Genomic DNA, 23,157 nt, shown 5'->3' on the forward strand with positions numbered 1-23,157 from the left:
TCCTTTCATTTTCTACCATTAACTACTTTACAAATTTAGAGACATTCTAAACAAACATGATCAAAAAAATTTAATCTTGCTCAGAAAATATATTGTTTATTAAACAGGAAATAAGGAAATTTCATGAATTCTACATAAAAATCATATACTAAGAGTTTTTAAAATATGTATTGCATAGTTTTGAAAGGTTCTTTGTTTTGGTGGTAGTTCTTTTTTTCTCCCCAAAACACTCATATTTCTCTTGAAAATATACATACAAAAAATATCATTGTGAATCTAGAGATAATATGTATATTCTGTGTTATGAAAGATTTTTGATGACAACTCAGCAGCAGTTAATCAGCATACTGCCATTCTGATGGAACAGAAACCAAACAAAAGAAGCCCTGTTAGCTTGAAGCTTTTTATTGCAGGGAAATGAAAGGGCAAAGAAATTGTTTCTTTGTTCTAAATGGGAAATTGAAAGAAACAACAACAAAAAAATGAGCATCAATTTGATTGTTCATTAAATGGCAATTATCCTCTGAAGAATTTCTAATGCATAATTAAATGACAAACTCAATTAAATATTTAAGAAAAGAAATGTCATTTGAATATATACATATCACCATTGTGGATCCAAGTATAAAATAAAATTTAATAAGCAAAATTCTTTCCATTCAATAGTGGTAAAAAAAAATATATATGCAGATTTTTAAAACTCACTTGTTTTTTTCAATATGGTGGGATCAACAAATAGAGTAATTCTAACTAATCAGGAAAAGTCAGACACGAGGTTTATTAGAAGTGACAGAAATAACACAGAAATCGTACTAAGTTTCCTTCTCAAACATGGTCTAAATGAATTCATTAAATACTGAAGCTATATTTGCATGTGCCTCATAGATATACAAAAACAATGTTAAATGAAGACTAAAGTATTTAAAAAATTCAATTCGTATACTCTTTTGTCCCTTACGGTTCCCCTTTACGATGACCTAAAATATGTGAAGTAATTAAACACAGTTGAATGTCCCAGAAAATGGCATATTTAAGGAAAAAGGCAAAAGTGTATTTTGAGAATGAAAATACAATTTCTTATCTACAATCCTGAAGCTAGAATTAAACCAAAAAAATAAATATGACATATGTGAAAATATTAGAGAATGTAGGAAATATAGGTGAAGACTGAGGAGATTAGAGTAAGATAGAAAAATACAGATATTAGTAAGGATTAGTGTCAAAATCGCAAACTATACAAATAAAAGATAAAACAAAAATGACATTACTTCTTGCTATAATTCCTGAGGATTTATAGAAATGTATCAAGGATAATGAATCTTACTTTCTGCCTGAAATGGTAAGAAAGATGGGTTTTTTAATAATATTGTTTTCCTCGCTTCAGCCCACCAAACCCAAAGGGACTCTTAACATGCCGCTAAGTATACTTGTTTCTCCAAACCAATATTTTGCAAATGATATTGTGGAAAACATAAAGATTAAATACTGCTATTTAATATTTCTTTTGGAATATATATTTCCCCTGCCTGAATTTTAATTTAGCTCTCTGAGAAACTACTACTTCAAAAAGATTTTGTTTACATATAATGAGCTTATTAAGGTCTTCTCAGTACAATTTTCAAGAGCTAAATAGGATTATCATTTGAGTAGCATATCTTAACTATAATCCAAGTTCAAAGGAATTTCCAAAATTATGAAAATCTGCAGTATCATTTGGCATTTCAACTGAGTCCCAACTGTAATTTCAATTGCATAAAGAAATAATATAAATAACTATATTTCTTAATAAATTTCATAATTATAGTTAGAAATAACAATTGTTACCTTGATATTTGGGTTTTTTAAGGCAAATCCTCTGTACCAGCCTGTGGAAAAATAATCATGGTCATATTTTGATAAACCATTGTAATATTTTAAAGATAATGACAAATCAATCTGTTCTTTGCCATGAAATTTTACCATACATGTAAAGATTCTGTGGATAAATATGGTAAGTATCGGCCTTAGGCTACAAAATAGCTCGAGTGAGCACACATAAGAATTCTATTAATAAAACCATTTTTAAAAAACTGTATCAAAAATTTTTATAAAAAACAGAAATATCCATAATGTGAATAAAGGTTTTAAAATCAGAGCACTGGGCTTCAGTTCTGGCTTTGCTTCTTACTGTCTGTTTAATCTTGGCCAAGTTACTTGACCTCTCTGAGCACCACTTCTTCCCATTTTACGAAAGGCCACATTATGTCACAGGGAAAGTCAAGAATCTGCACAAGATTTCATACATTTCCAAATTCTACTTGCCTGACTACAAAGGCCAGACTCTGCCACCAAATAAGAGTACCTGGCCAACAGACATGATGTGAATTGCACATCCTTAAGCCCACCATATTGGGTTAAGATCAGTCTCATATCATACGAAGTGTAAAGCCCTCATTCACTGCCAGAATTAACTGGCACATTTTCATCAGCACAATGGCTGACCAAAAGCTCGGCATAATTTTTATTCTGTAGAATAACTATTATAGTAGGCCCTTCTTATCTGTGGTTTCACTTTCCACGGTTTCAGTTACTCATGGTCAACCAGGGTGCAAAAATACTACATGGAAAATTCCAGAAATAAACAATTCATAAGGTTTAAACTGCATGCCATTCTAAGTAGCATGATGAAATCCCGTGCCTGCCCGCTCAGTTCCGCCCAGGACATGAATCATCCTTTTGTTCAGCGTATCCACACTGTCAATGCTACGCCCCCATTAGTTATTTACTAGCCCTCTCAGTTATCAGATTGAGGATCACAGTTTTAAAGTCCTTGTGTTCAAGTCACCCTTATTTTACTTAATCATGGCTCCCAGGCACAAGAGTAGTGATGCTGGCAACTGGAAAGTGCCAAAGAGAAGCCATAAAGTGCTTTAAGTGAAAAGGTGAAAGTTCTTGAATTTAATAAGGAAAGGAAAAAACCATACGCTGCGGTTGCTAAAATCTAGGTAAAAATGAATCTTCTATTCATGAAACTGTGAACAGAATATTGTTGTAATTATTCTATCATTAGTCACTGTCAACTGTGCCTAGTTTATAAATTAAACTTTATCACATGTAAAGGAAAAAACGTACGATGTGTAAGGTTCAGTACTATCCAAGGTTGCAGGTATCTTGGGGGCCTTAGGTCGCATGCCTTGCCAATAAGCGGGCTCAAGGACTGCTGGATTTAAGCTCCTAGCAATTCTGAATCAATTTTGCAGCACTGTCCTTACATGTCTTTTTATAGTTTAAAACAAATCAGCATATATATTGTATTTTTTCAAGTGTAAAGACCATTTTGCTTATTGGCAAAAAAAAAAAAAAAAAAATTATTATACTATGTAGTAAATATTATGCCTAACAGAATGTTTTCAATAATTAAATTTTAGTTAAAATTTTAATACAAAACGTATTTGAGCTTTGTATTTAAGCATTTTTCCTCCTCATAATACATTTTCTTAAAAGGATATATTGTAAAATATCGTCCCTTACCAGTTTTAAAATCAGTCTGAGGAGAGCAGAATGAACTGAAAATCAGAATCTCTGTATCTCAGGGTTTATCAGCTGCCATAAAGACAGATCCAAGAAATACATCCATTTGTAAATAATTATTCTAACAAAAACCAAAACTTCTTGAGAATTGCAAAAATGTCATAGAGAGGTCTCTGTCCAATTATACTATACAGAAAAAATTTTAGATTACAAAATACCTCCTATTAAATATGGAGCCCAGTTTCATACAGCAATTCAAAATAAATTTTATATTTATCTGTATACAAAGTAGAAACAGACAAAATATATGTGGTAATAACATAGAAAACCTTATTATATTTTTTAAGGTATCAATCACAGTGGACAGAATAAACATTCCAATATCACCACCATTTAATGCTAGGCTCTAACTAAATGTAGTAGTTCTGTCTGGGGGAATACAGTTTAATCTATAATAAACCTTGATATGATAAAATGTCATCATCATATAAATTCCTAGTAAGGAAAACCTTGTAAGAAGAAAAACATAGGTATTCTGGGATATACTAATGGGGCTCTAAAATGTAGTCATTTTGTCAACAAGAAAAGCTAGGTGGCCAGGTGCGGTGGCTCACACCTCTAATCGCAGCAATTTGGGAGGCCAAGGCGGGCGGATCACCTGAGGTCAGGAGTTTGAGAACAGCCTGGCCAACATGGTGAAACCCCATCTCTACTAAAAATTCCAAAAATTAGCTGAGTGTGATGGCAGGTGCCTGTAATCCCAGCTACTCAGGAGGCTGAGACAGGAGCATCACCTGAAACCGGGAGGCAGAGATTACAGTGAGCCAAGATCGTACCATTGCACTCCAGCCCGGGTGACAGAGAAAGACTCCATCTCAAAAAGAAAAAGAAAAAAAGAAAAAGAAAAGCTAGGTGCAGTGGCTTATGCCTGCAATCTGAGCACTTCGGAAGGCCAAGGTGGAAGGATCACTTGAGGCCAAGAGTTTGAGACCAGCATGGGCAACATGGTGAGACTCCGTCTCCACAAAAAATAAAAAATAAAAAAATTAGCCAAGCATAATGGAGTATCCCGGTGGTCCTAGCTACTTGGGAGACTGAGGCAGGAGGATCCCTTGAGCCCAGGAAATTGAGGCTGCAGTGAGCCATGATCACACCACTGCACTCCAACCTGGGTGACAAAGGGAGATCCTGTCTCAAAGAAAAACAAAAAACAAAAACAAAAACAAAAAAACAAAAAAAGAGTAGTCATTTGATGAGAAACCTTTTTAAGGACTAGTGTTTAAGGATGTTACATGGAACAGGAATGGAAACATTTGAGAACTATTAGGTATCTTAAACGAGTTACCTACTATACAAATTAATAATAATTCAAGTGCATTGAATAATTTTATTCCAAGTTTGAGGGGAAGAAACTATAGGTCTGGAGCAGAGTTGGTCTGGGCAGGAGCCCTCCAGAGGCATCTGGCTACTCAACCTCAGGTAAGCCATGTCTGCTCTGGGCCTCTGCTTCTTCCTATCCTGTGGGATCTACTAGATCCTGAGGATTCTGAGAAAAACCTTCAGTTTGGCACTGAGTCAAGAACTCCCACAGATATGGTAGCTTCAACTGCTTTCTCTGTTTGCATCTAATGACTATAAGGAAATAATATTATAATCAGCTTAAAAATAGGAAATGATGCCTTTCCATTAGCCAAACACTAAAAATGCAGGAAACAATTTTGTCAAAAATGACTTGCTGTGACTATTGGAAAAGTTCCAGAGATTAATAGCGGTATGGACAGAATTTGTAGACTTTATAAACAGTCGTATGTTGAGGAGGTTGTTCATAAGGCTACTCACCATCACACTTCTCCAGGATCTGAACTGTATCTCCAATTTCCAATGACAGGCCATACGGAACGGTTCCTCGGAAACTGGCAATAACTATAAAAAAAGATATAGAATATATGAAGACAACCATGTCCATTACAGTTTATTATTAAATATTATTGACTAGGAAAAATGAATATAAATAGGAAGTATAATTTGATAGCTGGAACCCTCTGTCATATTTTAATTTTATATCTTTCTAAGAAAATCACTAAGTTCATATACTTTGCCAACTTCTTGGTCAGATTCAGTATTATAAACATGCATTTCAAATATATGAAATGTATTAAAATAATATAAAACATATCAATGCTATCACCCAATAACAGATATAAACAAAGGTATTGCCTGAGAGCTCCTTAAAGGACTGTGACCCTTTTGTTTCACTGCTTTCTTCACTCCCTCATCCAAATGCCCGGCCCATAGTAGTTAATAAATATGTGTTCAATAATAAATGAGGAATATATCTCCTGCTTATTATTAGGCTTGGTTTACCTTTCTGCTATATTGTTTGGAGCAGATTTCTTTTCCATAAACTATAAGCTTCTCAAGAGAAGGGACTGCATCAATTTGCTTACCATTATGTGCCCAGAGCCTAGCATAGTATGTGGTGCATAAAAGCAGTCTTCTTGTGCAGTAAGCAACAGACACACTTTATTTAGTAATGATTGGGCCCTCCTACAGGTCTAAACACACAGCCATCACAATTCCCACTTGCACAATACCACTTGGAATGGGGAGGGGGATCACAATTAATTATAGATTAATGGTTTAGATTAATTGGTTTCTGAAACATTTTGCAGAGCAGAACAGGACTAGGATGTTGTACCCATAGAGAGAAAGTACACATAGATTAGTCCTTTTCTGGCAACTCCAGGAATTATAGAGAGAATAAAGCTCAGTGATTCTTCCCTGAATAGTAAGTAAAGCTTCAGCCAGAAATGAGGAAAAGATGGAGAAATAAAGAAAATGCATTTCAACACATAAAAAGAGAGAAGACATCTCCTATGAAATACTATGCACACTGAAATCAACTCACAATTCACATCAAAAGAAAATGATTCTTAAAAGGCCAAAATTTTAGGAGGGAAACTTATAATTTTGCTTCAGAGTGAGATTTAGATATAACTCCAATCCCCAAAATAAGTGATTGCTACTGTTGGGAATGTATATTTTAAAAACCTAAAGGAACACACTCATCTGTCAAAAATGAAAACATGCCAATAAGTAATGAGCTTTTAAAGAAGTCTCATGCCCTTTTATGATCTCAAAACAAAATTAACAGTAGAGGTCAAAACACAGGACAGAAAACACAACCCAAAGTCCATGAGACAGAACAAAGTAACGATATGGATAGAAACTAATTAAGAACATTTAGCCAAGCACTAATTTATGATATCATTTTCTAACTACAGCCACGAATACCATATAGCCTCATAACGACGTGCAAACAGCTTTTTGCTGGCAAAACAATCAAGGGTCTATATATCTTGACAGATGACTTCATTTAACTTTCAGAGACCTCTTCTTACAAGGGATCAGCAACTGAACTGACAGTAGATTGACTGCAATTTAAAAGACTTCAAGACAAACGTACACTCAGAATTGCCTTTCCAAACTCTGCACTACTGATGTTTCTCTTAGAAGTCTTGGCGCATGGACTTCCCAACACAGTTCTGTACACAACACAGTTCTGCACACAGCTCCGACCGCTCAGGAACACCCTCGGACACCCAGGGCTGCCTCCCTCACTTCTGGCTCTCCGCTCTTTTTCCTCATCACTTTCTTGAACACAGCAGTACCACTAATAGACTTCATTTCTTCACCTTCCTCAGCCCCTGCAATCCAGCCTTAGCTGTGTTTTGAAATTTAAGATCTCCAGTCCCCTCAATGTGGCCACATTCATATCACCATCCAGGAGTCTTTCCTCTCGAATCTTCTACTGCTTCTGTCACACCCGCCAGCCTTCTCCAGACCTTCCTTCTTAGCCCTTCTCTTAAACGTTGGTGTGATCCAAGTTCCATCCTCAAGATGCTCAAGTGTAGGAAAATAGCATCAAGCCTGGCATTTTGACACATGGATTTGAACCTCAATCTCATCACTTATTACCTGTGTGACCTGGGTCAGGATATCAACCTCTCAGAATCTCCACACCCTCACTGTAAATCATCACTGGGTGAGTGAATGAGGGTGTGGCTGGATGTAAATAATCACTGGGTGCATGAATGAGGGTGAATGAATGAGGGTGTGGTTTAAAGGTGTGGCCATTACCATTAAATGCTCTGGTCTTCAACAGTCAGGTTCTTTTATTATTGGAAATACTATTTTAAGAGTGTGCTTTAAATTCTAAGAACCAAAAACTGCCATTACCGGGGAAAACTCATTCTTTCATAGGAGTTATTTAAAACTGGGATGATAGCTTGTCTGAGCCATCACCATGTATTATCTCATTTCTTATCCAAACAGTCTATGTGGGTGAATTCTGATTTGACTATTCAGCTATGTAATATGTAATATGTAATAAGCATTAAAGGTCAGCAAAGAAGTTCCCTAATCTCACTGGCCTTCAGATGGTTCCTCTATAAAACAAAGGAGCTAGACAAATGAACTGAAGTTCCCCTGCCAGTCTCAAATTCTGAGTCTTCGAGAGGACTTTCAGCTCAGCAGTGACATGGCATGATACTTACCAAAGAACTGTCTCCAAACCAGCCTAGTCTGTGTAATCACTGCCTGTAATCAAGTGGACACTTGTCTCCACCTGCGACAGCCATCTGATAATGCAGAAGAGACAGCCTGCTCTCAGCAGCTCATGAGGCCCTTATCAACTGCTCTCCAACTTTTCTAGGCTCACACCCAACCCAACTCTCCACACACTGCCCTATGCTCAGTCACACTCAAATTCTCATCGAGCTTTTTCTTGCAGACCTCAGTACTTTTCCATCTATTATTCCCTTTTTAGGGGGTTGCCTTCTTCACTCCTACACTGGGAAATGCAAAGCAGCTTTAATTTAAGGCTTTGCTCCAAGGTTAGGACATTAGAAGATTTCCTGATGTTACTCCTTCCTTTTTGTCATCTGTGGGTCCATGTGGAATGCAATTACTCCCTCATCTGTGTTCTCAGGACACTCTGACCACACCTCAAATATAGTAAGGCATCACATAATATTACAGCACTTCGTCTATCTGTGTCTTTCTACTTGGGAAGAGAAACTATTTCTCATTCATCTTCCAAGAGCCAGCATGAGCATCTGAGTATAAGAATGGAGTACAAACACGTGGAATGAATGAATGAATGAATGAAGCCACTGAGAAACGGTGCCTAGGTTTTAATGGATTTGGACAACCTCAGGGACTCTTCTCATAACTAAAAGTATCTAAGGAATAAGTTTTAAACTGCAGATCATATTGGAGAGGAATATTTTTCAGGATATAGTTCAAGGAATGACTTTGATCTTTATCTTCTAAAATGGCAAGTCACTCTCAATCATTGAGTTAGACAAGTAACTCCACCTTGCTGTGTACTAATGAATAGATGGATGGATACTACACTCAGGAAAAATGTTTAGGCTTCAGGTTATGAAAGAGAAAGGCAGTTCTAGGTAAAGCGAAGAATTTGAAAATATGGTTGGCTCATGTTTCTCAGTGGCAGCATATAATGTATCATAAACTAAGGAAAACCAGTTTAGCAAAGCAGACATCCAAACACCATGTATGCATTAATGAAGCCTCAATATGCAATTCTGTCAAATGCACTTAAAGCATCTGCTATTTTCAAATTCCATTTGGAAACAACTTTTCAACTAAACCCCTTTAAATTTCTCCAAGTGTTTCTACATGAAACATGTCTATAATTGAAAATGCATTGTCACCAGTTATTATAAAGTAGCTGTCTCTTTATACAAAAGTTTACTCATCATACACTTCCCAAGGGCATTTTCCCCCAAATAATATCAAGGTTTACCAAAGATGCCTACACAGCGTTTTGATCCCTCAATTTCCTTTTCTTGTTTTTCTTATAAATTGAACAGTTTCTTATAAATTGAACAGTTTCTTATAAATTGATCCTTAGTAGCTACAGGAAACAAAAGCTGGGAATATAAATATTCAGTTCTATTATTTTAGTCATACTGGCCCTGAGAGCACAATTTTAAACTGCATATAAAAACTACTGCTGTGGTGATGTGTTCATCTCTGCCCATTTGCTACAATGGAAAAATTTACTTGGATTAATAAACTCAGTTTATATGTATATAAACCCAGTTTATAGGTAAGTCCTCAAAAAATTTCTGTCAGCTGAAAACACTAAGTTCATACCATAACCATTTTGAAAAAAATGTCCTAACCAACTGCCTGTTATTACTAACAGTGTCATCATTCCTTTATATAATGATATCAGTTCAGTGCCTATTGACAGTTTATTAAGAATTAAATAGCCATGAGAAACAGTCTCAAACACAACTCCTAATTTTCTATGAGGAAGATAAAAAGAAGATAAATGATGCAGTGAAATGGGGACTCATTTCTTAGTTTCAACGATGCTATTTGCTCATGCCAAGAACCAATGCACATTTTAAAACTTTTTAACTGAATACAAAGAAAATCACAAGAGTCCATGACTTTTAAAATTTTAAAGCAAAACAAAGTATTAAGAATTATCGGCCAGGCACAGTGGCTTATGCCTGTAATCCCAGCACTTTGGGGGGCTGAGGCAGGCAGATCACTTGAGGTCAGGAGTTCGAGACCAGCCTTGCCAATATGGCGAAACCTCGTCTCTATTAAAAATACAAAAATTATCTGGGCGTGGTGGTGGACGCCTGTAATCCCAGCTACTCGGGAGGCTGAAGCAGGAGAATTGCTTGAACATGGGAGGCGGAGGTTGCAGTGAGCTGAGATCGCACCACCGCACTCCAGCCTGGGCAACAGATTGAGGCTCCATCTCCAAAACAAACAAACAAAAAAAGAATTATTATAAGTCAACTACATAGCTCTAAACCACAGACAATAACATACCCTTCCTCATCATTGTCAAAATAATATTCAAAATGATTCTACTTGGCAAAGGTCAATTCCAGCCCAGCACAGGCTGCCCTTGCCCTTTACAGGCTGACCATCTAAGATGAATGGAACACAATGCAGGAAAGAAATCATGAAAATGCTTTGTCTTTGGTGATACAAAGGAAGGAAAACTTCTCTCTTCAGGTCAGATTTTGGCTTCATCTTTCTGCTAAAAGGATCTCCAACTCATGAACAGGTTGTGGTTTAAAAGGTCACGTATGAGCCAACTGCTTACAACACAGAACACACAAAGCTACTCTTCTCAAGTTCTGAGGCTAGCCCACAGAATCCTATTTCATGGCAAAAGGGAACTTGTTTTTCACAGCAAAAATAAGCTGACTGCACCAGAAACTAAACATAAAATTTTATATCAGTGCTTGTAAAATATTGAACACTGGTGCTGAAAACATAGCAGTGTCCGTCAGAAGGCAGTGATGGAGCAGGCATTGGTGTTGTAGACATTCTCAAGGAATTCTGTGTCACGACCTCAGAGGACATTTCAAACTGGTTCCTTCCTACATCCATGTTCATTTCACATTCGGCTCTGGCATGGCATGGAAGTATCCACTAAGGTTTATCAACTTTTACGAGGATTATTTGGGGGGCTCATAAATGGAAAAGAGAACCTAGATAAGATTTGGAAGAAACAGAAAAAAAGGAAAGGGATTAAGGACAACTAAATTCTTTAAAAAAAAATTTTTTTTATTTATTTGAGACAGAGTCTTACCATTGCCCAAGCCGGAGTGCAGTGGCATGATCTCGGCCCACTGAAACCTTCACCTCCCAGGCTCAAGCCATCCACCCACTTCAGCCTCCCCAGTAGCTCAGACTACAAGCGTGTGCAACCACGCCTGGCTAATGTTTGTATATTTTGTAGAGATGGGGTTTTGCCACATTGCTCAGGCTGGTCTCAAACTCCTGAGCTCAAGCAACTTGCCTGCCTTGGCCTCCCAAAGTGCTGGGATCACAGGTGTGAGCCACCACGCCTGACCAAGAAGAACTAAATTTTTCTCAGGTACTTTACTTCATGAAATAGTGAACTATGATGGAAGAGGAAAAGGGGTCACCTCTTCTACATATGTACAAAACCCCGCTGTAGGGAAAGATAAAATATGGTGGAAAAAAACAAAGCAATAGTCTATTTCAAGGTACTTCCCTGTTTTCTAGCTGTCTGGGACAGGGCTGGAGGAAAGACAGAAGTCATTTGGAGATTTCTTTTGGTACTATCATTTTGAAAGTATAGCATAGAACTGTTTTTCTTCTTTATTCCCTTCTGTTTTTTCCCCTCCAGAAGATGAAGTTAGAAGCAAGCTGGTTATTCCTAATCGCAAGCAACTCTCTGGTGGCTACCTGTGTCACAGTAGGACTATGTGGAGATGACGTGGTATCTCCCAGATACTGCTCTGTGATTCAAATGAACTCACTGGGGAGAATAAAGAAATGCTGTGTTCCATCTTCTGGCTCTCAGACCTGCCACATGTTTGGGATCTGTCTTCATCTGGTAATAGGTTGTGCCCACAGGCCTCACACACCTTGCAGGCTCACCTAAGAGGCACAAAAATATGCACACTCAAAATCAGGACTGCATTCTTATGCCAGTTATCACGGTCAGCCTTTGAGACATGTCACACAACTCCTTTCTGGCCTATGTGACTTTGAAATATCAGAAGCATATTGAATGAAAGGTACATAATTGTTTCTGAGATATTAAAAGGTACCACCTGAAAATACATTGCTGCCTTTGACTGTTAAGAAGATAGCTCTCCCAGGGATTGCAGAACGTCATCCTCCTTGAACCACAAGGCCAAGGCAAAGAATGGTGGTAGGTACTGTGACGCACCTCCCAGATCCTTCTTTGGAAATCAGTGACACTCCCTATGGCTGGGAGTGCTGGGGTAGACAGTTCTCGAACCCTAGCACCCTTCTGGGATGGCTTCAGCTGAAGAGAGCTGCTTTGCCCAAAGCCGAAGCTACTTCTCAGGGTGGCTCACATTCAGTGAAGGCTGGGCCTTGGCACTACAACTTGGTACAACTCTGCAGGGCCATTCCCACTTAAGTGACTAAGACTGTCACTAGGCCTGCATCACAGATCAACTCCTCCCTCTGTCAAGTTCTGCTTCCTTCCTCGCCACTGCACTGAGGTGAACCCCAAGAGGACTTCCTGCTAAATACCCTGCAAGCCAGTCTCCATCTCAGGGTCTGCTTCCTGAGGGGCTCAGCCTCTTACAAGCTTTCAAGCACTCCCCATTCAGAATTTACTTCTGGCCCAATTTGTTTAAAGTCCTCTTTTTAAGGGAGAAGAAAAAATAACATGATTGCATTACTATTTTATCTTAAGGATTTTGCTAAGTTTTTCATGTGTTAGTTCTAACCTTCTATGACAGACATTCCAATACTCATTTTAGAGATAGAGAAACAGGGAAAAATAAAAATAAAAAAAAGAGGCAAACAAGGAAGAGAATAACATCAGGAGGGAATTTTTCCACATTCAGATTTGAAGACATTGTCACTATGGCAATAAATGAACCCATTTTATTCTCCAAAGGGTCATAAACAGGCTCTTCACCATGGATTTCATGTCACAAATGCTAAGGTCCTCTTTCTTTCCTAACTGGCTACAAGAAGAACTGAAGGTCAAAAAAAAAAAAAAAAATCTAAGCTAATTATTGCATCCACCTATCCATACTTTTAAAAACAATGTAATATGATAAAAAGGTTATGATTTTGGCCAACTGCCAGCCAAAAGGAGCATCCTAGAAGAGATGAGAGAAAGCCCAAACAATTATTTCAAAAGCCTCCTAGCACTTAGGAAAGGGCGACAATGTGAATTAGATAGAGACTTGGGATTTATCTCCACCACTTATGAACCATGTGGTCCGTGGTCCTTCCATTTGCTAGCACAGGATGAGTTCCCCTGCCTGGCCTACCTCACAGGATGTCACAAGGATCAAACAAATATATGAGAATTCGATGTGTAAGGAAATATGAATTAATAACATTTTTTCTATCATAATTGTCAACTGGAAATTTGCAAGTTAGATCTGAATCTGCCATAGATTCAAAAGCCAAAAAAGCCTTCCATTTATAATAGTAAATAAAAAACCCTTTCTCTGTTCTGTTATTACAGTTTCTTGGAAATCGTTATTAGGTTAAACTTAGAAAGACTGAGGCTTAAGCACCTCAAGAGGAAAAAAGGCTGATACTACTGCTTTTTCTGATAAAGCAGCAAAACAACAACAACAACAACAAAACATCTTTGGCAATGAGACTGATAAGGAAAGTAATGGGGTTAAGAGGGATTTTCCAAACACGCTAAGGCAGAGTTAGGAAGGGAGGCAGATGCAGTTTTTACCATTCACTCTGCACAATAGTATTATTTGTGCAAGGGACAATAGATAGCACCAGGCGGGAAAAAATTACAATACAGTCTTCATGTCCCAGTGGAGAATGAAGTTACAGAAGGCAAGTGGTTTTCCCACAATCCAAATGAAAAACTGTTTTAATAAAATATCATTTTGCAATCAATTGTATTTTAATCCTCTACCAATATTTGGTAAAAATAAATGAAAAGCCACCTTTTTCCAATGTGAGACGGTTAATATTCAAATAATATTACTTAAGATTAAGAACTAAGATTATTTAAGATACAGGATTAAGTTTGCTGACTTTTGGTTACTTCTAGTTTTTTTCTATAAGGGAAGAGAAAAAGAATGTTATATCCCTCTGTTCCTTTTTTTTCTGATTTCTCTCTTTGAATACTAATACTCAAAGTCACAAAACATGTAACACAGTAGAATTGAAGTGGTACATCCAAATGTCAGTGCCGTCTCCACACTGCACTGGAGGGACTCAGCAGGCCAGCCCAGTATTACGAAAGTCACCAAAAAAAGTTAGCAAATATCACAAAATGAATTGGAAGACAGGGACCCAGCCTCCACACACTCCACTTTAAAGCACCCAGCTTCTTTTTGCAGCATCTTCTATAATGTTCTCTCCAGTATTCAGCCCTGTATCAGTTCCAGTCACTCATCTTCCTCATACAACTAAGCATTTATTTTTCTGATTTTTCCTCATAGGTATTCCTTTTCCCAATGTGGATTTTGACTCCCATTCCTAGTGTTGACTTCTTAAGAGGTCTGCTAGATTATTACCTACAAATTGCCTTACACTTAGAAGAAGTCAAACTCGAAATTCCTACAACTACTTCCCCTTTTGCTCTGATGACTAAGCCAATTTCCAATTTTGAACAAATACTAATTTTTACTGGCTCTGGCCGTTGACACCTAGTCAAAAACTATTTCTCAAGGAGATAGGGGAGCCAGTGAACAGTTCAAGGAGAAACAGAGGAACAAAGTCCAAAGTTCTTTCAAAATCTAGCTCCTACACAGTTTTCCAATCTCGCCCTTTACAACTCCCTGCTCAGCAGTCCCACTGAACCTCTCTTATCTATGCCTTTCCTATTGCTTTTCCCTCCACTTGACATCTGGGCCTCTTACTCCTGTCCCCTTGACAGGTCTTCTTCAAAACAATGCAAGCATCCTCCTCTGTCACGCGCGTCCATGTGAAGAGACCATCAAACAGGCTTTGTATGAGCAATAAAGCTTTTGCAAGTCACAGGGGTTATGACTGCTGAGCTTCGGCTCAGAGGCCTGACATCCTCAAGGAAGGCTTACTCTGTACCCTAACTCCACCGCACCAGTCCACTTTACGTCCCTCCATCCTCAAGGAAGGCTTAGCCTGTACCCTAACTCCACCACACCAATCCCATTTACGTCCCTCCAACACTGATTACATTCAGCACCTCTACTTTTGGGGCTCCTTTATGTTCCCAATACCCAGCACAAAGCATGACACCTAGTGGGTACTCAACAAGTGTCAGTTGAATATATAAATGGGATGAAATCACCAAGGTGTGCAGTTGAGTCATTTATTAAATTAATATTTAATGGTTATTCTCCATGTGCCAGTATTGTGCTAGGCACTAGGAATACAATGGTGAAGATAACACTTTGCACTGGTGTTGAGTTACTAAGTCATGAGAAAGAACAAGTTTCCCACATTTTTTGGTTGCTACAAAACACAGTTCAGAGTGTGTAGATGGATAACTCTTCAGGTGCTTGGATTTTGTCACTTGGTCATTCAATTAGCACTTCTTTTATGTGCATTTAATCCATTTTATTAATTTTTATCAATTTTATCAATTTTTACTATTGGTAGGAATTTTGTTACCTCAATAAAACTAAACACATCTTTAAAGAAGGGACTAGTAGTCCAACCAGCAGAGCACCTAGAAATGAGGATCTCTTAATTGTTTAGCAAATACCACAAAAGTCAACTGGAGGATAGAGACCCACGCCCCACACATACCATCTTAAAGTACTGATGTACTCTCCTACCAAAAAGCATTCTCAAAACCATTACTCACATGTGCTGAGGTCTACTTTCAGGCTAGTTCTCCCTTCTACACCTCTGTGTTTTATATTGCCAGAGATTTTTTTTTTTTTTTTTGAGACGGAGTCTCGCTCTGTCGCCCAGGCTGGAGTGCAGTGGCGCGATCTTGGCTCACTGCAAGCTCCGCCTCCCGGGTTCACACCATTCTCCTGCCCCATTCTCCTGCCTCAGCCTCCCGAGTAGCTGGAACTACAGGTGCCCACCACCACGCCCGGCTAATTTTTTGTATTTTTAGTAGAGACGGGGTTTCACCGTGTTAGCCAGGATGGTCTTGATCTCCTGACCTCGTGATCCGCCCGCCTCAGCCTCCCAAAGTGCTGGGATTACAGGCATGAGCCACCGCACCCGGCCCAAGATTTTTAAATGTACACAGCAAACAGATACACTTATAGTTAGTTCTATTATTCTTATGTGGGAAAAAATGAAGCCCACTGACTTTTTTTTAACATTTAATTTTGAATCCATTTCAGATTTATAAGGAAGTTACAAAAATAAGCCAGGCATGGTGGTATGTGCCTGTGGTCCTGGCTATTCAAGAGGCTGAGGTGGAAGGATTGCTTGAGCCCAGGTGTTCCAGGTTGCAGTGAGCTATGATCACACCACTGCACTCCAGCCTGAGAAACAGAGTGAGATCCTGTCTCAGAAGAAAGGAAGAAAGGGAAAAGGAAGAAAAGAAGGGAAGAAAAAAGAAGTGTCAGAGGTATTCAAACCAGAGTGACTCCATATTGAACAGAGGCTGGGAAAAATAAGGCTGAGACCTACTGGGTGGCATTCCCAGGAGGTTGGGCATTCTTAGTCATAGGATGAGTTAGGATGTTGGCAGGACTAAAATACAGGTCATTAGGACACTGCTGATAAAATAGGATGCGTTAAAGAAGCCAACTGAAACCCACCAAAACCAAGATGGCAACAAAATTGACCTCTGGTCCTCCTCACTCCATTATATGTTAGTTACAATGCATTAGCATGCTAAAACACACTCCCACCAGCACCAGGACAATTTACAAATGTTATGGCAACATCTGGAAGTTACCCTATATGGTCTGAAGGGGAGGAACCCTCAGTTCTGGAAATTGCCCATCCCTTTCGTTGGTAACTCATGAATAATCCACTCTTTGTTTAGCATATAATCAAGAAATAGCCATAAAAATAGCCAACTAGCAGCCCTCAGGGCTGCTCTATGGAGTAGCCATTCTTTTATCCCTACTTCTCCAATAAACTTAACTTGCTTTCACTTTGCCTCGTGGACTTGCCCTGAATTCTTTCTTGCTTGAGATCCAAGAACCCTCTCTTGGGGTCTGGATCAGGACCCCTTTCTGGTAACAGAAGGAAAGAAAAGAAGAAAGTAACACAAATAGTATAAAGATATATTCTTAAATAAGCTTCAGCAAATGTGAAGATCTTAAATAAATAAAGTACATTTACCAAAACCAGGAAGTTAATGTTGAATAAATATACTCTCTTAGTCCATTTTGTGCTGCTGTAACAGAATATCACAGGCTGGGTAATTTATAAAGAAATTTAATTCTCACAGTTCTGGAAGCTAGCACGTCCAAGATCAAGGCACTGGCATTGTGGTAAGAGCCTTCCTGCTTTGTCTTCACATGGTGGAAGGACAAAGAACATGTGAACTACCCAAACACAGCCTGAAGCCTGAAGCCTCTTTTAATAGGGCCTTAATCCCATTAACAAGGGAGGTGTCCTCATGGCTCATGGTCCTATCTTTTTTTTTTTTTTTTTTTGAGACGGAGTCTCGCTCTGTCACCCCGGCTGGAGTGCAGTGCACGATGTCCACTCACTGCAAGCTCCGTCTCCCGGGCTCACACCATTCTCCTGCCTCAGCCTCTGGAGTAGCTAGGACTACAGGTGCCCGCCACCATGCCCAGCTAATTTTTTTTGTTTTCTTTTTTTTTTTTTTAGTAGAGATGGGGTTTCGCGGTGTTCGCCAGGATGGTCTCCATCTCCTGACCTCGTGATCCACCCGCCTCAGCCTCCCAAAGTGCTGGGATTACAGGCGTGAGCCACCGTGCCCGGCCTCCCAGTCTAATCATTTCTTAAAGTCCCACCTCTTAATATTGTCTTTTTGGCAACACCTGAATTTTTAAAAGGATTACATTTCAACATAAATTTTGGAAGGGACAAAAACATTTAAACTATAGCATATACTTTTAACTGTTCTACAGTTCATAAGCAAATTTCACCACTTGTCCAACTAATGTCATCTTTGTCCTGTCCAGGATTGCACATTACATTTAGTTGTTACATTTTCTTAGTCTCCTCCCATATTGGACATTTTCTCAGTCTTTGTCTTTCATGACTTTGGCTACTTTTAAGGATATTGGCCATTTATTTTGTACAGTATCTCTAAATTTTGGTGTGTTTCCTGAAGATTAAATGTAGAATATGCATTTTTGGCATGAATATCACAGAAGTGATGATGTGCCCTGCTTGGTGTATCTCATTAGGAGGTATATGATGGTGATAGGTTTTATTACTGCTGATATTAACCTTGATCACTTGGTTAAGTGTCTGCCAGGTTTCTCTACTGTACAGTTACTATGTTTGCCTTTGTAAGTAACAAGTATCTTAAGGGAAGATACTTTGAGACTATGCAAATATACTGTTTTTCATCATACCTCATAACATCCATTGATAATTTTTGCCTTGCAACCTCAGCCATTTCTAATCATGATGTTTTCTCACAGGGTTATTCAGACACAGCTGGATTATTTCAACTGCAATCAAAACCTGTAATGGGTTCTTGTTGAAGTGGATACAATATACTTAGTTTAGTCTTGATTTCTTTAATATAAAGTACAAAATTAATACCACTACCATAGGCAACCTTGAACCAACTACTCAGTGTATCAGGTGAAATTTCAAGTGTTTCAGAAAATGAAAAACATTTCATTTATTTCAGAAAACGGAAACAAATGAACATTTTTGTCCAATTTTCATACATGGCATGATCTCTTTAGATATTACTTCCTTAACCAAATAATTTGTATATGGGTGTTTGGTGAAAAAGATAGCTTTTGAACGATTTCAGCCAACATTTTCAAGAAAAACTGGATGGGTCTTACAATTAACTGTATTCATCTTCAGGTTTGAATCAAACCCTCTATCTTCACTGCAATTATCAGTGACTTATAAAGGAATCTGGGTAAAATGATATATATTTGCTTCATTTTCTGGCAGGAATCTAGACTTCTTAATCATTTTGTATAATAACACTTATTTTTAACTAAGGTCTTAGGACTTACTGACATTCACAGAAGTATCAGAAGTTACTAATTCTGTGGCATACTGTATGAGAACTATGTTTAACTGATTTTAAGTATTAAAATCTTACTTCAAATAAGACACTGGCTACAAACTACAGTGAGCATCTTTACAAAGGATTTACATTTTGGAAATGTTATAAAGTTGGCTATTTGGAATCAGTAACTAGATTCTGAAGCTACCTCATAATAGCCTACTTAATCGATGAAACAACTGAAATAATAATTCCACACGTAATGAAAATTGGGTGATGGGAGGGATTTATACATAGTAGAGGCAGTATAGCATGGGAGAGGTAGAGCGGTCTTGGCAAACGTAGAGACAGAATGAACATGAGCTGACTCCTCCTCAATACCGTGTTTCTCCTCCTGGCCTCCTAGAAAACCTTCATTCCTGAAAAGCCTCACCCCAACTTTGCCACAACCTGGTGATCCATCCATACTGTTCACAGGCCCCAGGAGAGATTGGATAATTATGAACACACCTTGCTTTCTTCCATCATTTCTCTTTTCCCCAAGGGAATGTAGCTGCACTGAGAACACCAATCTCTCAACCACACCCAATCCCACCCCCTATGGAAAACATAGTAGCTACCTGACCAATGGGAGTTAAGGGAATGAACACTCATGTCTTCTGGGATCTGGGTTGAGCCCAGGTCAGCCACTATTCAGACTTGCGCAGTATTGGGACTAGAAAGGCCTTATAGGAACACTCACACCATTCTACGTACGGTACGTGTAAACCTAGTATTCATGTGGCTTACGTTATCTAGGAAACAAATAAAACTGTTATTTCCACTTTACAAATTCTCTATGAAGCCTTTCTGCTTCCTCTTAATGACTATTTTTAAAATGAAAAGATATTAAGGGAAAAAATGCTGCTTGTTTATCATAGAGATTTTAATGACAAGTTAAGGCATAATTCATGAAACTCTAATAGCCAAATTGGGGAATCAGGAAAAAAATGAACATTACCAACTCAGCACTTATCAATTATAAATGAACTTTTAAATTCTTCCTCAGGGTTTTTAGAAGGCACCAGGCTCCCCTGAGAATCATGCCCTCTGTTCTTCTGCTCTTCCAATTTTATAAGCTAATGAAGCAGTTGCTTTCCACCCCTTTCTTCTCACTGTAAATTTCAGCTAACTATTGATTTCAGATGCTGTCTACAATAATTGAAATCTGGGTTGTCTTTGTTTGCAAAAAGCTACACTATTTAAAAGAAACTTAAAAAAAAAAAACTCCCTACACCGCCACCACTCCCCTGCCCCCGCCCCCATTTTTTCACGGAAATCAAAATCCCCATGCTTAGCTAGGGTTAAAATCTTTAGAAATATTTCTCCTTTGCTCTCTGCTATGAAACTTGCCAAACAAATGAGATAAATTCTCCAAAATATCTTCAAAAACAAACAACAGGTCTGGTGTTAGGGCCAAAAGCAGTCACTGATTTCACAATAGGTTAATTAGGAACAATCCATCTACTGCAGTTCTTTGGTTCAAATGATAATTTTGCTTTTGTTTTTATTTTTCTGACCATCAACAGAGGTGACTTGGCCTGTCCATGAACTAAATCTGACAATGTGCATGCCCTTGGTGCTCACATACAAACTGGGTACCCTTAACATTGCAATCCAGCCAATGCAAAGCGAAATAACAAGTGCCCAAAGATAAGAAGATTCAAAGAAGAATTTTAAACAATTCAAAGAATTTTATTTTCTGGAAGACAATCTAAAATTTCCAAAAATATGCTCAACATTCAAAAATTAAATTGAGGATGAGACATATTCTTCCCTAGGTGTGCAGGAATTTATAGATAATTTCCATTAACAAAAAGAAGAATCAAGAGCTCAAATTCCTAAGTATGTCTAGAAGAAGGTATACCTGCATGAAAAGTACATATAAGATATGACTTTTTCTCCTTTTACTAATGACTGTAATTAAGAACTATCTTATTTTATAGCCTCTGCTAACAGTCATTTGTCATTACTAACAAATATTTGTATCTTATAACTATATTGCCAATTTACTAATAGTTTCACTATTAATAATATGGGTTAATATGAATATAGTTTTAGTGAATTCTGGAAGTTAAAAAGCAATCTATATAAATGAATAATTTAGCTATTTCTAAATCTAAGTGAATGGATCAAAACACTGACCACAGGCCATCAAGACCCCAAAATAATATGCTTAAAAATTCTGAGTTTATCAGCTTCTGGTAAAATTCAAATATAAATAAATAAATATCCCTGCTATCTTTCCTATCTTTACCTCTTACAGCTAAAGGAAATACAATTAAAAGATTAAGATACTTTTTGAAAACTTTTTAAATAACTGAGTTTTAAGGTCTTTTTAGTATACTAAATGTTCAATTTTTAAACTTTTTGATAAATCCAGAATAGCAGATTTGCCTACTAAAGGATGAAGTCTTAAAAAAATTTCTGCATTTTGCTGTGAGTTCTTCCTAAAAACACAGGCAAGCAGGAAAGTCAACTTGTTTGTTTGCTTACCTAGGAGTTAAGTCTAGAACTAAGTCATATTATGGCAGAAAATCCCAATGTACAACTGGAGCTGCAGAATTAAAAATACCCAGCATTATGCAGAAAAACTTCCCTACATTGTGTTTGAAGCTGTGTGACAGGTATATAAAAGTACTGACTGTTTCTCAGTCACCACCTGCTCAGCACCCACCTGAGTTCTGATACAATAAGCAAATAGGACAGGCTAACCAAGATCTCCTCAAACAGATGAGTTAAGAGCTAATATTTTCCTTTCTTTGCCACAAGACTGAACCTTTTTTATCCTCATACATGTGTAGAAATAATAGATCACTCTGTCAGTTTTCCAAAATCTAGTTTGGTCCTGCTGGAAGTAACTTACATCAAGCTACTCACTGTGCATCAATCTTGAACCCCCCAGGTAAAAAAGTTCACCTTCACACTATTCCCCAGCCGTGGCAGGTCCTTTTGCTTGTTAAAGCATAAAACAAAACAAAACAAACATCAGTCTGAACACTTAATGCCCTTCATGTAGTCTGTAGCTTATCCCGACTGGCCTCGTGAAAAGCCAATTTTAGAATTTACATTTGTTTTGGGAAAAGGGGAAATGTCAATCATGTTTGAAGACTAGTCTCTGACTAAATGATCATACCTTCAGAAACTCAAACCTGAGAGCACTGCAAGACCATGTGGCACAGAAGATAGGCCAAAACTGACTTTGCTTTCTATGCCAAAGAGTCACTGGTACCCTAAAAGAAAAAAAAAATTAAGGAAATTTAATAAGTGAACTAAAGGTGGGCTTTTCAGGGAGCTAGAATATAATGAAAAGGTGTGGTCACTGCTAATCACAATGACCTGGCTTCAGATGTTTCTTTCATGTTCTGTCACCATCAAAACTCTGGTAAAACATGATCTAATCCCATGATCTAATCCAAATTTCATTTGGAATTTCTCCTTAAATATCTCTATACTTATCCAAGTATTTGTACTTCATTTTCCTGCCCATTTCTCCCCAGAGTTCTGGAGGGTCAACAACAGCAGCTGGAACGAAGATGGAGGCCAAGTAAGGATGGGAGATGGCCCATTATCATGTCCAGCCCTGCTGGGGGACAAACGCTAGACAGTACACAGAGGACAAAAGCTGATGCAGAAAGCCATTATGATTTTTCTCTTCTAAACTATTTTGCTCCAGAAATCAGCCTTTTATATTTAAGCATAAAAAAAAGAATCAATAAAATACTACCAATGAATATGAGGAGCTTTAGCACACTTTGGCAAATCTGTTTTGCTAGTTCAGAAACTTACTTGTTAGTTCTTAGCTGTGTTTTATATAGATGAGGTAAATACCAGAGATACGAAATGTTTCATCTATATAGGAGACTAGGTATCTGTTCTCAAAGGGCCTACACCTAGGTGAAGAAAAGGGGCAGATACAAATGAAAGTAAATAGAAAACAATACCTATTTATCCTTTGACTAGTTCAGAAAAGAAGT

The 23,157-nt window shown here is 37.9% G+C and overlaps 1 protein-coding gene across 9 annotated transcripts in view; it reads right to left on the minus strand.

Moving 5' to 3' along the window:
- Positions 1–23,157, minus strand: part of DOCK4 (dedicator of cytokinesis 4) — a 473,807-nt gene that overhangs the window by 268,892 nt on the left and 181,758 nt on the right. For all 9 annotated transcript variants that reach the window (XR_012432797.1, XR_012432796.1, XM_074035823.1 and 6 more), the window contains exons 2-3: positions 5,350–5,433; positions 1,825–1,865 (exon numbers count right to left, since the gene is read on the minus strand). Coding sequence is in view for 7 of the 9 variants with exons in the window: in XM_074035823.1 (XP_073891924.1) it covers positions 1,825–1,865; positions 5,350–5,433 (125 nt within the window). In the remaining 2 variants the exon portion in view is untranslated. The remainder of the gene's footprint in view (positions 1–1,824; positions 1,866–5,349; positions 5,434–23,157) is intronic.

The sequence above is a fragment of the Macaca fascicularis genome, chromosome 3 (assembly GCF_037993035.2).
Source record: "Macaca fascicularis isolate 582-1 chromosome 3, T2T-MFA8v1.1".
Taxonomy (NCBI): domain Eukaryota; kingdom Metazoa; phylum Chordata; class Mammalia; order Primates; family Cercopithecidae; genus Macaca; species Macaca fascicularis.